At 46.9% G+C, this 15818-nt stretch overlaps 1 protein-coding gene across 1 annotated transcript in view; it reads left to right on the top strand.

Annotated features, from left to right (window-relative positions):
• LOC118780550 (metabotropic glutamate receptor 4-like) overlaps nt 1-15818 on the top strand; it is a 243547-nt gene that overhangs the window by 45368 nt on the left and 182361 nt on the right. Inside the window, exon 2 of the mRNA XM_036533113.1 lies at nt 1872-2893. Coding sequence (XP_036389006.1) covers nt 2339-2893 — 555 coding nt within the window. The 5' untranslated portion in view covers nt 1872-2338. The remainder of the gene's footprint in view (nt 1-1871; nt 2894-15818) is intronic.

Below are 15818 nucleotides of genomic sequence, written 5' to 3'. Positions count from 1 at the left end.
ATGTAGTTACATTGTATTTGCACATGCCACCAACTGGTTTAGGACCAAACGATTCCATAAATGTTGGTGTCATGGAAGGCTTTTTTTCATTTGAGCAAAACCAAATGTGTGTGAATATTTTGTCGAGTAGTGCAGTTAGAATAGTTAAAAAGCCATGGCTCAAAGCAGCTCGCTCAAAGGATCCAGGCACATGGCCCACCAACAAGGCTTCACCCGCGGCAGAAAGCCTTCCATGGAAAGGCAGTCATCCGCTCTTATTTCTGCCATGATGTTTCGACCCGTTACATCATTTAGATGAATAAATAAGCAGCGGTGATGCTGCCATGGTGAGGGGGAGTGTGTTCATTGTGTCCGCCAGCTGGTCCCCCCTTAAACAGCTACGGGTACATGTTGCGAAGTTCCAAACCCTGTCGAGGTTAGCGGACCACTGTAAGGTCTGACAGGGCTTTCCAAAAGACCTGGGGCTAGGCTGGCCCCCCTTTTCTGATACGAGAAAATGTTCCTCTGTCCCCACGCATTTACCCCATCATAGTCACTGATGGCACCTGCGAGCGCTCTCTGCTCTTCCCACAATGCCCTGCTGTGTGACTCTGTCAGAGCTGGGAGGAAGGTGTGCAGTACTGATAGGGAGGTAGAGGGGTGGAATACAGGCAGACGGTCGATTACAGAAGAGGAGAGCAGAGAAAGAGGGGTAGAGGAGGAACCTCGTTTCCCACAAAGAGATGTCCGCCGCTTGTTCCCCACCTCCTCCAGTCTCTCTCGCTCCTCTCCCCCTGTTTCTTGGGTTCCTCTAATCAGCTGCATCAAAGCCAGGCGGGACGCCCCACCCCCGGGGTTCCTCCCTCATCGGCTTTGATCTTGCCCTACTTTCACAAAGGTGCTTGCGCGCCGCCGCAGACACCTCCTGCCCAGCGCCGACAGCGCAGAGAAGGGAAAGGGGGGACCTCTCCGTTGACATTGGGGGGGGGCATTAAGGTAGTGTGAGGGTACGGAGGCACGGGACTGGGCAGGGGGCGGGAGCATGGGGCACCGGTCACACATCCATGCTGCCATTACCCCGGCGAGCCTAAGGGGGAGCACCCGCTGTGTGGGATCACGCCGACCCATCACCCCCTTTACCGCTGCTGCAAGCCCCCCCCCCCCCCAGTCCAAGATGAAGACCGCTGCCGCTCCGCCTGACGGGTGTGTGGACACAGAGCAGACGGTTTCATTAATCCCGCGAATCTCTGATGATTTACCTTATGCTCCTAATTGGGAGACGACGGTTTTGTAATCCCGTAGTAAAAGACCCCGGGGAGACTCACATGAAGGGAACGAGCCGCCGTTATACGCCAGTCATGCTGTGTAGCCCTGAATCAGTAATTATCAATGTCTGTGGAATAGTTCATTACCGTCCCATGAAAGCATCAGCGGTGGAGGGGTCGGTTTAAAGGAGGGGCCTACGGTGCGCTGGTCCAGGTCTCTCTGTTTTGGAGCGACGCATATGTGGCCACATTCTGCTGCTTTGGTGCCTCGAGTGGCCGTCTGATCGTGACTCAGACGCTTTGATGTGAGCACTGTGTCGAAGCTGAAGTGCTAGGTTGGAAGGAAAGCGTCAGGGCTGAGACATACCCCTTTGTGAGGTTCCGAACACCTGGAAAGCGGACTCCACATTCATTACATTGAAAAGCGCTGTGTGGGAGTTGACTTTAATTCCGCTCGACCCTGGGAGTCCTTAGCAACTGTACGAATGCAAAACACACGGAGTGTCTGCACAGAAGCAGTGCAGACAAAGGGAAGAATCCAGTCTCTCTCTCACACACACACACACACACACACACACACATACACTTTTTCCATGTGACTCACTTGTTTATTCTTTTATCTTTCAGGAATTTGCTCAGTGGCCTTGGGAGGAAATGTCTGTGCACCTGAGGGGCCTCGCAGACTGACAGGGATCGCCTCCTTCCTTTCGGGAGAGGAGAGATTAAACACCCCTGCCAGGGGCCAGAGAAGAAGAGGAGAGGAGCTTATCATTTACCTTTGTTCTTCTTAATGCCTCATGAGAGGGATCTCCATGGGCTGGCCGCCGCTTCCTGCCAGACTGTTTAATAAATACCCATGATTCCTTCTGACAGAGGGGAAAGAATTCTACGCACCGATAGGCCCGACCAAAAAATCTAAGCAAAAAAAAAAAAGAAAAAGAAAAAAAACAATTAATCTTTTTGAGAATATATAAGAGCAGAGAGACATGAGAAGAGACTTTTGAAGAGCCATTGCTCCAAAGGGATATTTAAATTAACCTTCCAGTCCTCTTAATTTTTTATTTTTTTTTGTTGCAAAGGGGATACGCGCTTGGATGTGGGTTTGGCCTGCCACCATGACTCCTTCCACAGGCTCCTGGAGGGATTTGATTGGCTGCCGGAGAGGCGGCCACGGCTCGGCGCTGGTTCTCTTCTGCTGCTTCCTGGCCGTGCTGGCGGCCAGGCCCCGCCCCCCGGGCCACACGCACCTGAACTCCATCCGCATCGACGGGGACATCTCCCTGGGCGGCCTCTTCCCCGTGCACGCGCGGGGGAACGACGGCAAGGCCTGCGGGGAGCTGAAAAAGGAGAAGGGCATCCACCGGCTGGAGGCCATGCTCTTCGCCCTGGACCGCATCAACAACGACAACGAGCTGCTGCCCAACATCACGCTGGGCGCGCGCATCCTGGACACCTGCTCGCGGGACACCCACGCCCTGGAGCAGTCGCTCACCTTCGTGCAGGCGCTCATCGAGAAGGACGGCACCGACGTCAAGTGCCTCAGCGGCGGGCCGCCCATCATCACCAAGCCCGAGAGGGTGGTGGGGGTCATCGGCGCCTCGGCCAGCTCCGTCTCCATCATGGTGGCCAACATCCTCCGCCTCTTCAAGGTACGCGCCTCCCTCCCTCCTTCCTCTTTTCCTCCGAGTGGGCGAGTTGCGCTGCGTTCTGCTTTGCCATTGGGTAAGAGTGATTGGGCTGCTGTCTGAGGCGGATTGACCTCTGTTGTGCTATTGGTTTAGAGTGATTGGACTGTGTACTGCCATTGTGTGCCATTGGCTTTGTTTCTGCATTTTCTCTGCATGTAAATTATGTATACCCTCTACGGACCCTCTGTTGTGAGGGGCTATTAATAGGCTGTTGGTGTATTTTATCCGTCCCTGCAGCTCTGATGGGAAGGATTCCAGCACAAAAAGGACTTTAAATTCATTTATACCATGCATCTTTTTCTCCGAACACAATTAGTCCCTCCGATTTCCCCAGAACACTTAAGCAGTGCATTGTGAAATAGTCTCCGTGCAACATTTTAAATTCTGCACCTTGTGTGCGAAAGCCTTCAAACTCATTTATATCGTGGATCTTTTATTTTTCCCTCGGAGCTGCATTAGCGTTTTCGGATTTCCCCAGAGTACTGCAACAATGCTTCATGAGGAGGACATTCGGCAACGTTTTAAATTCTGCACCACGCGGGTGCAAAAAACAGCCACATTGTGTCCCTTACTGCACAGACAACCTCATTGGCTTCCCAATGTGTACTTGCTCCAGCTTCAGGTGGAGAGCACTCTGAGCCTAATAAATATCTCCTTCTTTTCACTTGAAGAAAGGTGTGTGGACACACCACGTTTTCCAAACGTGTGAGTTCATATATATTATGTTATCTTCCTGTTGTCTCAAGAAGCTATCAGGTGCTAGCCATCTGGCAGCATAGCTGTGGTGTAGCCTTCTTAAGTGTGTGTGGTTGAGCTGCAGATTGAAGCACAAAAATTTGCACATATATTTGCTCGTCCAAACAGGTACTATGATTTATGATACAGCACGAATATCATCTGTCTTGACCCCCATGCGGTTTTGTTTTCCAGGTCCTCCAGGTCGTAAAGGACATGATTTTTTAGAAACGTATATTCAGTCTTTTTCTCTCCGTATAGGTTTTGTCTCTGTCTTCTGAGCATTTTTTAAGGACACGGTTTTTCCTTTATCAGCTCAGTGTCAGGTCAGTGAGCCCAGTCTCATCATTATAGGCTTCTCAGACTAATGGCGTTTAATTCGGTGTACACCCCTTGCAATTAAAATTAGGAAGTCATGCAGTGTGTGTCCCTGCTGGGACAGCCATGTGGACTCGCTCAGCAGTTATCTGAAAAATCATAGGCAGTTATTCTCAACCATTTTTAATGGTCTCAATCTGTGAGTTTCGTATAGAGGGCTTGGATTAATACTGGGTTCTGATTAACAGCTGTGGTGTTAAATTTAAATTAATGCTCAGAACATGCTGAACCCAATATATCTTATATAAATAATGCATTGATAACATTGGTGCATTGAAACCTTTCAGTTAAAATGTTCAAGATGCCACTGTCAAGATAATAGATAGAAGTGTAATACGACCTTATTATTACACCATAAATAAACTTCTTACTGGAGATATTTATGAGTGCTTTTTAAAAAGTCTTATTTTTAGAATATTAATTTCAGAATATCAATTGTTTATATGGCCTTTGATAGACCATAAAAACCCTCAAATGTTTGACAAATATTTGAGGAACTTGGCATTGGAGGGTAACAACAGTTATAGAAATAGTGCATTATGGATTGAGAAGTTGAGTATGTTTGTACGTTTGTGCTGTCCTCTGGCCGTGACGGCGTTCCACTCCTCCGTTTGCAGCGGGCGACGGGGCCCGAACATCGATCCCACGCCGCATACGCCGGTGGCTTTAAGCCGTCGCGCGGTTCTGGGCCTGAAATTCGTGGCGGTCGGGTCAGCCCTTTCATGTAAATGTAATCTCTTACCGCACAAAGCGCTGCGATTGTAACACCATTCAACCGGGAAAGCAGGACCATCATCAAAGAGAGAGCCCGGCCGCGGAGATAGCCGAGGAGGTGACAGCGGTAAGACCGACGCAGCCACGATAAGTGAGCCTTAAGCCCTCCGCAAATAAAATCTGAATAATGGCGAGGAGACGCGAGGAACTTTGAAGTTTCCCGTGACTGCGTGGGCGTCTCCTGTGGAGCGCGGGATCCGGAGAGTGGCCTGTAATGAGGATCCTTCACACCGCGCTGCCCGGCCTCTGGGTTTCCCCCCTTCGTTAGCGCCGTGCTGATCTCCTCTTTACCGCAGCTTAAAGGCAGGGCTCCTGTGGATTTTTCCATTTCCACATAATGATCTGCTGGGTTTCTGCTGATCCTTAAGCCGCCCTCTTTTACCTGCCTTTTCCTCTCCATGCTGCCCAGCAAGAGGAAGACACTTCTTACTGCTGCACAGTATATATGCTGTAGAAGCAGTTTGACGGAATATGTGTGATGTACCGCATGGGAATTATAGAGAAGATGGCGGTGTTTTGACATATGAGGTGAAAAGTGGCTGCAAGCTGAGGGGTCACCAGTGGGTCAGAGGGATTTAACGCACTCAGCACTGGACGGTCAAGGCCACACAAGGTGCCATGTCACCAGATGCTGGCATCACCGTTGGCAGGGAGTCAGCCCGTCAGGAGATAATGGGGGTTTCTCCAGAGGGGATGCCCGCTGAGAATGGCCCCATCCAGGAGACCGTGGACAACCCCCCCCCGCCCTCACTCACTCCCCCCCCGCTTCTCTCTCCCCTCGGGTGCTTCCCACACTCGCAGCCGTAGATGGCTAAAGGAAAACTGTCTGCTCAGCACTCCCCTGCATGCGGAATCCGGTCCCAGTCGGCCTGATGAATATTTTACGGAGGAATTATGCAACGGTGGCTGGGGGTTTAGACTTGAAACGCTCCAGCTAAAGCCCCACTGCCCCGCTCTCATGCCGCGAATCCCCTGCCAGGGCTCGCCGCTCGCAAACGGCAGGAGCACAAAGGCTAATTAGCCTTGAAGGCTGTGACGCCAGCCCGCTGCTGCTCTGATTACCTGCTGGGCGGAGCCCTGCTTGTAGTTAAAACGCGACACTGGTGGGGGTGCTCTTGCCCCCATGCTCCTTTTCTTTTTGTACACCCCAGGGGCGGCGCTCACCTGGGATCGAGCAGCGGGTGCCACTTTTGCCAAAGCGCCCCCCCGCGAGAGAGTTTTTGAGAGATGACGTAAGCTTTTCCCGGAGTTTCTAACGCAGATGCATGAGGATCTTGGAGGAGGACGAATTCCGCTCCTTCACAATGCATGTTTTTAAGGTTCCTTTGGCAGGTTCCTGGGACAGATTCCTGGGGCGGTGCGGGCAAATTGGGTACAGGCAGGGGCAGAACATGGAGGTGGGAGTTAGGTTAACAAGCTCTCTGCAGCGCTCCTCACAAAACCCAGAGAGCCTGCAGTCTCCTCCCTGTCCCCTCATTAACAATGAGGAAACTCGGTTCTGCTGCAGTCTGCCTGGCAGACGCTCAGACACTCCTTTCTTCACATCACCCAGCAGAAGCTTTATCTCCAGGGCAGGTACATGGCCGTCTCTAGCTAAAATGACTGGATCCTGGCTCTGCGTTTCTTGTGCTTCCGGTAGTGATCAAACATGTCCTTCCTTTCCCTTGTTTAAAAGGAGGCAGATCTTTGAACAGACTGCTTTTCCCTGTCATGTGCGTAGCTTGCATGGATGTTGCTGATCATGTCATCTTCATTGTGTTTTTTTTATTTTTTATTTCAATGCAGTGCCTTTTTTAATTTGAATAAATGCCTGAGATCACTCCCACTGTGTGCCTGTGGGAAAGTATGTCATGAATGAGTTTTTGCCTCTTTCAGTACAATTACAAAAATATGTAGTAGCATTGAATGAGCTGTTAGCCTTGTCTGTTGCAAAAAAAAACATCTCTCGCGTTCACAGGCAGCAGATATTTGCGCATGTGGTTGTCGTGATTTTTATTACAATGTAATCCCTCCCTGGCAATCGTCTCCCAGCAGTCAGCCTCATGGCTGCTGTGCTGCCCGGCTTAATGAAAGTACTGGAGACATTGGAAAGCGCTGGGGTTACTCCATCAACCCATCAATGTGACAGCAGCTCTCGCTTGGCAGCCCGATGACGCTTTGATCTCACCACCGTTTTTCTCCTCCAATCGATCTCTGCGGATATCAGCACACTGCGATGAGGGGAAAAAAAGACAGAGGCGACATTTGGGTCCTTCTGAGCCCTTGCTTTGCTGAACGCCATCAGAGCACGCTGTCTTCAAGAATGTGATTAATTACAGCCTGTCCCAGTAGACAAAGCAGTTGGCTGTACAGTGTTTCGGTGCAATGGACATACTGAGGATGTTGAAACCCCATTGGGGAGGTTAAAGTGGGATTAGATGACTAGCGTGTGACTGTTCTGGGAAAGGTCTGAAAGGTCTCCAGTTATGCACCCTATGTGCAGACTATCGCCTGCAGTCAAATGGCTTCTGAAGGTGTGCTTTGTCACTTCCGTGGGTCCTCTGCTATGAGTTGAGGGAATGGGCACTCTGAGTTTGCTACCGCCAATGCTAAGCTGTGCCGCGTGAAGCCATGAATACCCTCTCCTTGAACTAGCACCTCACTGGCATCTTGGTACAGTATGTATCAGTCTACTCTCATAGAGATGTTGATGTGCCTTTGGTTCTCAAAGGCCACACGGGGGAAAAAAAAGCAATAAAACAAACTGCCTACTCTTTATTCAGCCTGTTGCTGTTGCTCTGTGGAGCTCTTTGAAATCATCACTCGGGTAGGACAGTGTGCCCAGCCCTCACTCTGGCCTTTTCCTGGCTCTCTGCTGTGGCTGAGTCACTCTCTAGTCTTTGCGCTCTGGCGCGGCTCCACTCGACGTGGCGCCCATCGTTCTGTAGGCTGGGATTAGTTCCGACTCGCGCCGCTCCACCGACCCTCGACCGCCGCGGCCGATCCCTCACGCAGCCGAGGGAGAGGGGGAGCGGGAAACAGACTTGCTTCTCCCCATGTTATGCGCAAATCCCGCCACAGGACACGCCCGGCACCTGTTCATAAGCGTCCTCCGCTGTGCTGTCTAGCTGGGAGGCTGCGCTCGCCCAACGCGTGTGGGGCTTAACCCGCGGAGCCGCGAGGGTCCGGTCAAACGAAACCCCTCCAATAATTAATGCTTGCCCGCAGGCCTGCTGGAGGGGTGGAGCAAGATATATAAAAAAAAAAAAAACCTGGACATGAAATCTCGCCGGGTGTATTGCTTTATGGGGATGTGATCAAAGTGCTCCAGGAGCACTCATATGAGATTAAATACCATCCGCATGGCTTTGCCCAGTGAACAGAAACGCTCATGCAATACGCCGCCAGCTGTAGCGACCACACTGCCGCTGTGGTCCTTTCTGCGGAAGCTTCACTAATGCCGCGGTTGTCACTGTGTTTAATTTGATCACGTTTTCCCCTCACAAGCCCCCTCAAGTAAAATTCCGCAGACTCCTCTGCAGACAAAATTAATAATGTACAATAATGTGTCTCATTTTCCTTCATGAGCCTCACTAAGTGACAAGAGAATCGTTTTGGAGTAAACGCCAACGTACCGTACCTGCGAATGATGGCAGAATTACTGCCGTCATCATCGTTATGAAGTTTGTTGTTGTGATTGGTATTCTGTGCACGCACTTTTAATGTCTGCACCACTGCTGCTGCAGTTTATTTTTATTAATCCCAGAAGATATTTGTTCAGAAGGAGTACCTAGAAAATCTCACCAGCAGCCTCCGGGGGGGGGGAGGCAGGTTCTCCGCTTTCTCTGCTTTAATAATTACAACTTTCTGATGTTCTTTATTTCATTATTTTTTGGCCGTATCTCAGTTTAATAGACTCAAATAGATTTCTTTCATTTGTTAAAATGTTACTTGAGGTAATTAAAAAGGAGCTCTTTCTTATTTTTTAATAAAACCATCAATGTTTTTTTTTTCAACAGTTCAACACTCAATAAGATGAGTCATGTTCATATCTCTGTTGATTTGATTTGGAGGTAGTGCCGGGATTTTGGTCATATTTGTTGAAGCAGAAATTTTAGAGGAGCTGCTCTGTCTTGTGGCAGCAATGTGGGCACAGTTGCCCATTTGGATGAACAGCAGCAGGTTAGCAGTGTTGATCAGCTTGTGGACCTTGACCTGACAGGAACAATTGTAATAATAGTCATATAATGTCATATTGTTCCACATCAGAGTTTTTGCTCTTGCTCATGCGTGCCTGTGTGTGTGTATATCTGTTTGTCTAGGTCAAGTCTGTAGCCCTCCTGTCTTCGAACCTGCCAGAGTTTCTTCAGATAATATTGACCTGCCGTGGTTCGCTAACAATCTTGTGAAAACGAACTCTCCTACGGATCCCTGGGGTGCGCATCTTTTTCACCAAAGAATTTCACTTTCAGGAATTTGTATTCTATACACACATGCTTTTAAGTACAAAGAATGACTAGTGGAGAGGCACTACCTGCCAGCTATTTTCCAGGTCTTCTTGAAATCATATATACTACTTAGTTCAGATCTTTGAAGGCAAACATATTGAGCTGGGGCTAGCAGGTGATTTATGGGTGAATTATGAATTTCAATATTTTAAGTACATCCCCCTCTCCCAAAAGTGCATGACTGATATGACAAATTGGCTGTTGTATATGTCTTTGATTTTCCATAACCATATACTGTATGCTTGCAGCTGAAACTACTTTGATGTCAAATATTACGTTAATAGATAAATGTCTTGCAACTTGATTATAATAGTAGAGGCGGTGTTCATATCTAAGATCTCATATCTGAGAGTTCCTTCAAACCTTCACCTTCAATTCCAATGTAGCAGGCAGCAAATTAGAATTGTTCAGGGCTGAATGGGAAGCGAGGTTCACTTCCTGTTTTCAGTGGTGGTCATGGCCACCACCTGCCATTCTCTTGGAATACATTGAGGCATTTCATTCTGGGTTCTCAGATACTGCTCTGTGACAGGTGTAGCATAAAATAGTGTCAAATGATCAAAATACTTGATCATTCGAAATGGAAATCGGGCATGTATAATACAGTACAGAGACAGAAAACAAAATGAAATGAACAGTAATATGAATGATTGAATTCTATTAATCCATGGGCATTTTTACTGCACATTCATAACAGTGCTCAGCTATTGAATATTTCATATTCAATTGTTATTAATACTTACCTCCATGTGAAGAGATGAAAAAGAAAAAAGAATAAAGGAAAAAGAAAAAAGGAGAAGAAAAAACAAACAACAAACAAACAACAAAAAACCCACGAAATGACACAGAAAAATGAACGAAGTCCCCCACACACAAAAAGAAACCTTAACTCCAGCAGACGGAGGAAGATCAATTCTCATTTTTCTGTTAATTACCTTCTCCAGGTCTTTTTCAGTTAGCCACGCAGCAGCGGCCGCTAACATGTGAGTAAATACTGGGAGCGTGTGCGGATGGCGCACCCGTCTCACGCTCCTCTGTCTCTCTCTGCCCTGCTGGCAATCATTAAACAATCAAGGTTAGAAGGCCGCCGCCTCACGGGCCAGGGGGCTCTGTTATTGACCCCGAATGCTCGTCGACATTGCGACTACAAACACAGCTCGATGGGCTTTTTTCCCATTCTGCCTGATTCCTTTTCTCTTCCCCAGCCCGAGAGGCACTCTTGTAAATTACAAGATGGGATGGCGAGCCATATTTGTATTGATTTAACACATCATTGAGGAAGTGACAGCTGAATCAAGATAAACACTCCTACGCAATATCTGCTTATGGTGCCCGGACGCCTATTTCTCTTCAAATCCTGTTACTCCGAGGCAGTAGCTGAATAGGATGGCAAATCTCTTTACTTTATCAAATATGGAAAATGGACAAATTCCAAGGCAGCACGCTGTTGACACTCCGGCTTGCGCTGTCTGTATTATTTTTGCAGCCATTTACTTTCACAAAGAACAAGTGGGAGCAGGGCTCTCTGTTTCTGTGGCGGGTGCACAAATATGGCCTTGCTGTGGCTTACATTAAAACAATCCCATCTTTCTGACCTGGGGCTCTGAGCTGCAGGGCTGAATGTTAGCGCCACAGTGTTACCCAGGGTGACACAAGCTCCTCTGGACTGAGCATCGTGACGTGGTCAGTTGCCAGCAGCCAGGAAGTGCGGCTCCCTTCATCGCGTCTGAACAAAGCGATCACTTTGACATCCTGCTGGGAGGCCGGCTATGGTCATTACACAGGCACAATGGCAAGATGCCCCCGGTTCTGCTTGGGGGAACCGTGTTCGACCGCATTATTGCCTGTTCCGCTGGACTTGAAATGGCCGGCATTAAAAAATATGGCCGCAAAACCAGGTCACGGTTGAAGATCTCCCTCGTTTCCTTCCTGCTGCTCTTCTGACTTTTGGACTCGCAGTGTGTCATGTCATGGGAATACTAATCTTTCTGGGTGCTGAGGATCTGCCTAGCAACACCTGTAATTTTGGAGGATGACTCATCCTTATCGCCCCGCTTCCCAATGTAGGGGAGTTGGAGTGTTTCTGTTTGACATCAACCTAAAGAGGGCGCTCTACCTCCCTGGACACCCCGCTTGCCTCTACTGTCCCTACTTTCAGCCTTGCTGTCACCTGAGCATTAAAGAGGAGCTTCAAAGGAAAGGCAGCACTTTCCTTCTGAAAGGCAAACTAAGTAGTCCTGCCTCGCAAGAGATGGATTTCATCCTTATTTGGATGCTTTCACCCTTGGGTCCACCCCGAGACCCTCTTTTAAAGGGTCCAGTATCTCCACAAAGCCACAGAAAGTGTAGTGTGGTTCACTGAACGCCTCAGCCCTGGAGTCCTGGGTTTCAATTCAAGGACACTCAGGTCTGCTTTTAGAGATTCAGTGGCTCACTGTTGCATACGCTTAAGGGCTTTTTTTCGATATCCCTCCAACTCTTGTCTCTCCCTAAAATAGCTTAAGCATGCTTCAAAGGCTCCGGTACACAATGCATGCTTGTTTGTTTTTTTTTTTTTTGTGTATTTTGGCAGCGGGCCCCGACAAAAGCCTGCGCGTTAAAATTGAAATGTCACGTAAAGATCTGTTAAATTACAGAGACATGGGTCAAATGATTGTTTTCAGCAAAGATTTCTGAAATTGTTTTCAAGATTGAGCTTTTGGTTGCTGTAACAGACCTTTCACTCGACAATTTCCAGACCCCATATTTACTCACCTGCTCATAACGCATGCCATATAGTCCGTTGCATTGTGGACCAAGCCACCTGCCCACGTTGACCTCCGTCAGGTTATGACCCATAAATTTAGTCCTTGTATGCCCAGGAGTGAAGAACACTGAAGACACCTTTAATGGGATCACGCTTTTATTACACCCTACATTGCTTTCAAAGTCAAACGAAAGCACTTTTTATAGCACATTACACTCAACCAGATTGGCCTTTAAACAGCTTATCCAAACCCCTTGAGTTTATGCTAAAGGCGAAGGCAGTTTTTTAAAGGTCTCTGTGTGATACACCCTAGCCCGTTGGCATAGGGTGAGAGGGTGAGTAATACTCTGTGCTCTGTATCATTCATTGCTGACTGTCAACCTATTTTATTGTTGTTGCCGGAGTAGGCATTAATTTTGCATGACTAATTTTCTGTAGATAAAAACAATGTTCCAACAGGAACTAGATGAGAAGAGGAACAACAGAAAAAATCTCTCTGCTCTTTGATCGGATCACTTTGCTATCAGATGGTCAGGAAGAACTCTGTAGTAGTCTTAACATCTCAGTTTAAGTTCTTCCCTCGGTTTGCATTCATATTCACACAGAATTGACGTTCTCTCAAGAATCAGATGGAGTTCTTTGATGCTGTGCCAGTGAATTGTACAGCCAGTCAGTGGCATAGCTCAGCGTTCTGGCTTCGCTTTAAAGAGAGATGGAGCAAAAGTGAGTCCAATTTAGAGTGGGGTTCCATTCTAATATTTGCTTAGTAGATACTTTTATCTATAGATACTGTTACATAACGTATGTGTGTTATGGGGGCGGCAGTGTAGTATAGTGGTATGGTGCAGGGCTTGTAAGATAAAGGTTGCTAGTTTGATTCCCCACTGCGGCGCTGATGTTGTTCCTAACCCGTAATTGCCTCAGTAAATATCCAGCTGTACAAGTGGATAACATGTAAATATTGTAACCTTTGTAAGTTACTCTGGGTAACAGTATCTGCTAAATGATAATCATGTAATACATGCCTTGCATATATACAGATAAATATTTACTGATGCACTTGAGATTAGTGCTCTTGCTCCAGGGTGTGGTGGCGGTGCCCCATTTGGGAATTGAACTGAGAATCTTTGGGTCACAAGCTCTACTCCTCACCATTTCACTGCGCCGGGTCCTGCTGTACTGACTCGTCTGATGTAGATTTCTCTTTGGGTTTCTTTGTGTATGCTACAAAGGAAGCGCATGAGTAGCTGAAGGTAGATGAGGCTGGAATGGACCGCTAAGGAGAGCCAAAACCAGTGTGTGAGCGAGAAAGGGCCACAGCCTGTGCTGGGGACATCTGCACATGGATTGTGAAATCCTCTGGACCACGTCCACAGTAGAGGCACTCAGCAGTTTGCCTCCACAATAGTCCGTTACTGTCTCGATGCACGCTGGCCCTGTGTGTATACAGTACCAGTCAAAAGTTTGGACACACCTACTGATGCAAGACTTTTTTTCTATATTTTTACGATTTTCCACATTTTAAAATAATAGTAAAGACATGAAACCATGAAACAAGACAAATGGAATTAGGCAGAGACCAAAAAAGTGTTAAACAAATCAAAGCCATCTTGTATTTTAGATTCTTTAAAGTAGCAAAAATTTTTAAAAACGTTTTCGTGGAGAAATGCATGCATAGGCATTGATGTAATTATTTATATTTGTCTAAGAAACAAATTTCAAGCATTTAAGCATAAGTCTTTAGATCAGCATGTCTCTGAATGTTTCCCACTATCACGTGTGTCCAAACTTTTGACTGGTACTGCATTGAGTGGAATTTCTCCGGTCCCAGTGTTGTTTTTTTCCTGCACGTGTAGGTGAACGAGAAACATCTGGCGGCGATTGTGATAATGGGGCCAGTGTGAGAGCGAGGCATATGATCCAATTTGTGGCAGTCAGAAGTGCCCTTATAGCCCAGCTATGAAGGAAACAGATTTTGATCATATTGCTGCATATTTAAAAAAAAAAAAATGGTTATGTGAACTGCAAACTAGCAGCAAACCATCTTGAGAGCTCAATCTACAAAATGCCTACAAAACTATAATTTACGGTAACAAACTTGACATAGGGTGTTGGATTAAATCCCAGTCCTTTACCCAAGTTTGCAATCATGGTTAATGACCAGTTTAAACAGTGAGGCAGATCATATAGCTAATTCAGTTGATAAATGTGTGCTTGAGGAAAAAAATGTGGATTTGACATTCAAATAAGGACATGTAAATCTAAAATTGTTCCAAAACGCAAAACAAATAATTAATAAATGGTTCTTTTCGGGATGAATCCTCTTTTCTCTGTTTTTGAGGTCATCTGTAAATCACTGAGCAATGTGCTCAGCAATGCTACAAAATCTGCTTGCACAAAGAATAAATATTTATCAAATGAATCTTGAATTTTTTATGTTGAAGTTGAAGAGTCCTCTCCTGTTCCATTTTCTCTCGTGGAGTCACTCTCATTAATGGCGTCCTATTTGTTCCAGGGACTGTATGTCCAGAGACTGTCAGCTTCTCTCTGCCTGTTCTGTACCTCTGTCTTCTCAAAAGCCTCTTACTGTTGCGCTGGTCTTGCATTTCTTTCTTTTCTCCCCTCTGAAGAGAGATGTACCCCTGGAATTCTGCAAACAAAGCCAAGCCAGTTTTGTTGCTTTTTTCTTGGGCACGTTGCACAGCCTTTGTGCAAGGCATAGACACAAAATGGAGTCGACAACACATTTCCTTTTCTTCAAGTACAAGAAGTAAATTGAACTACCAAGGTCCTTCTCATTTCCTTAAGGCCATCTCCACAGTAGCCTTCAGCAGGATACTGCTACAAGATATGCCGGTTGCTGGCACACGGTTTTAGTACTGTAGTGGCTCCTTATTTTTATCTTGTCACATTGTAACCCCCACTCCACTTGCAGTGAAAAAGTTTTCCAATGAATATGTCTAATGTATTTAATTTTGTACCTGAAACAAGAAAGGGAATTACTCTGGCATGCAGGTCTGAAAGTACTGAATGCATTTATGCTTGAATGTTGAACACATTAAAGTTAAGGTATAATCCGTTGCAAAGTAAACAGTTTTATGGGGGCAGTAAAGTCATTAATTACACATTGAAAGTTAATGCACAGCATTATTAAGGTCATGAGGCTGTGACCCCTTGCTGTTGCCCGCACTTCCTTTCTTGTGGACTTGCTGTAAAACTGCCAAAGTTTCTGCTGTGTTTGAGATGTTGCTACCTTGGTTGTGGACAAAAAAAAGCAGAATATGGAATTACATTAAAAGTCTTAGTGAAACCCAGTGAAATATGCAAAGTTCTTGGCAGAAGCTGTGTGTTTATAAATTGGATTGGCATCTTTTGCCTTGCTGCGTCACCCAGACGCCTCTCTTAACAAGACAGATCTTAACAACTGCCCGCCGCTTGTTTGAGATCATCAGCCCATGCCCTTCTAAAACTAATTACAATCAGAGTTTGCCTGTGCAAGGGGCACTGGTATTGACTCACTGAATACATTACCTGCCTGTGTACTGTCTTCACAGCTAATCAATTACTGAGTCTAAGTGGAGCCATCAGATGCTGACAATGATGCCTTCAACATGGCGGGCAGACGGAGTGAATACAAAACCCCTGCGTGAGCTCGGGGCGGGGCGGTCCCCCTCCCTGCAGCTCTCCCCATCCCCAACCCTCATCCACAGCCAAGTCCTCTGACATCTCCATCGATTCAGACTTCAACCCTTCAGCAAATTAATAT

This window comes from Megalops cyprinoides, chromosome 7 (assembly GCF_013368585.1).
Source record: "Megalops cyprinoides isolate fMegCyp1 chromosome 7, fMegCyp1.pri, whole genome shotgun sequence".
In the NCBI taxonomy this organism is placed as follows: Eukaryota; Metazoa; Chordata; class Actinopteri; order Elopiformes; family Megalopidae; genus Megalops; species Megalops cyprinoides.
This window is presented reverse-complemented; position numbering and strand designations above follow the sequence as displayed.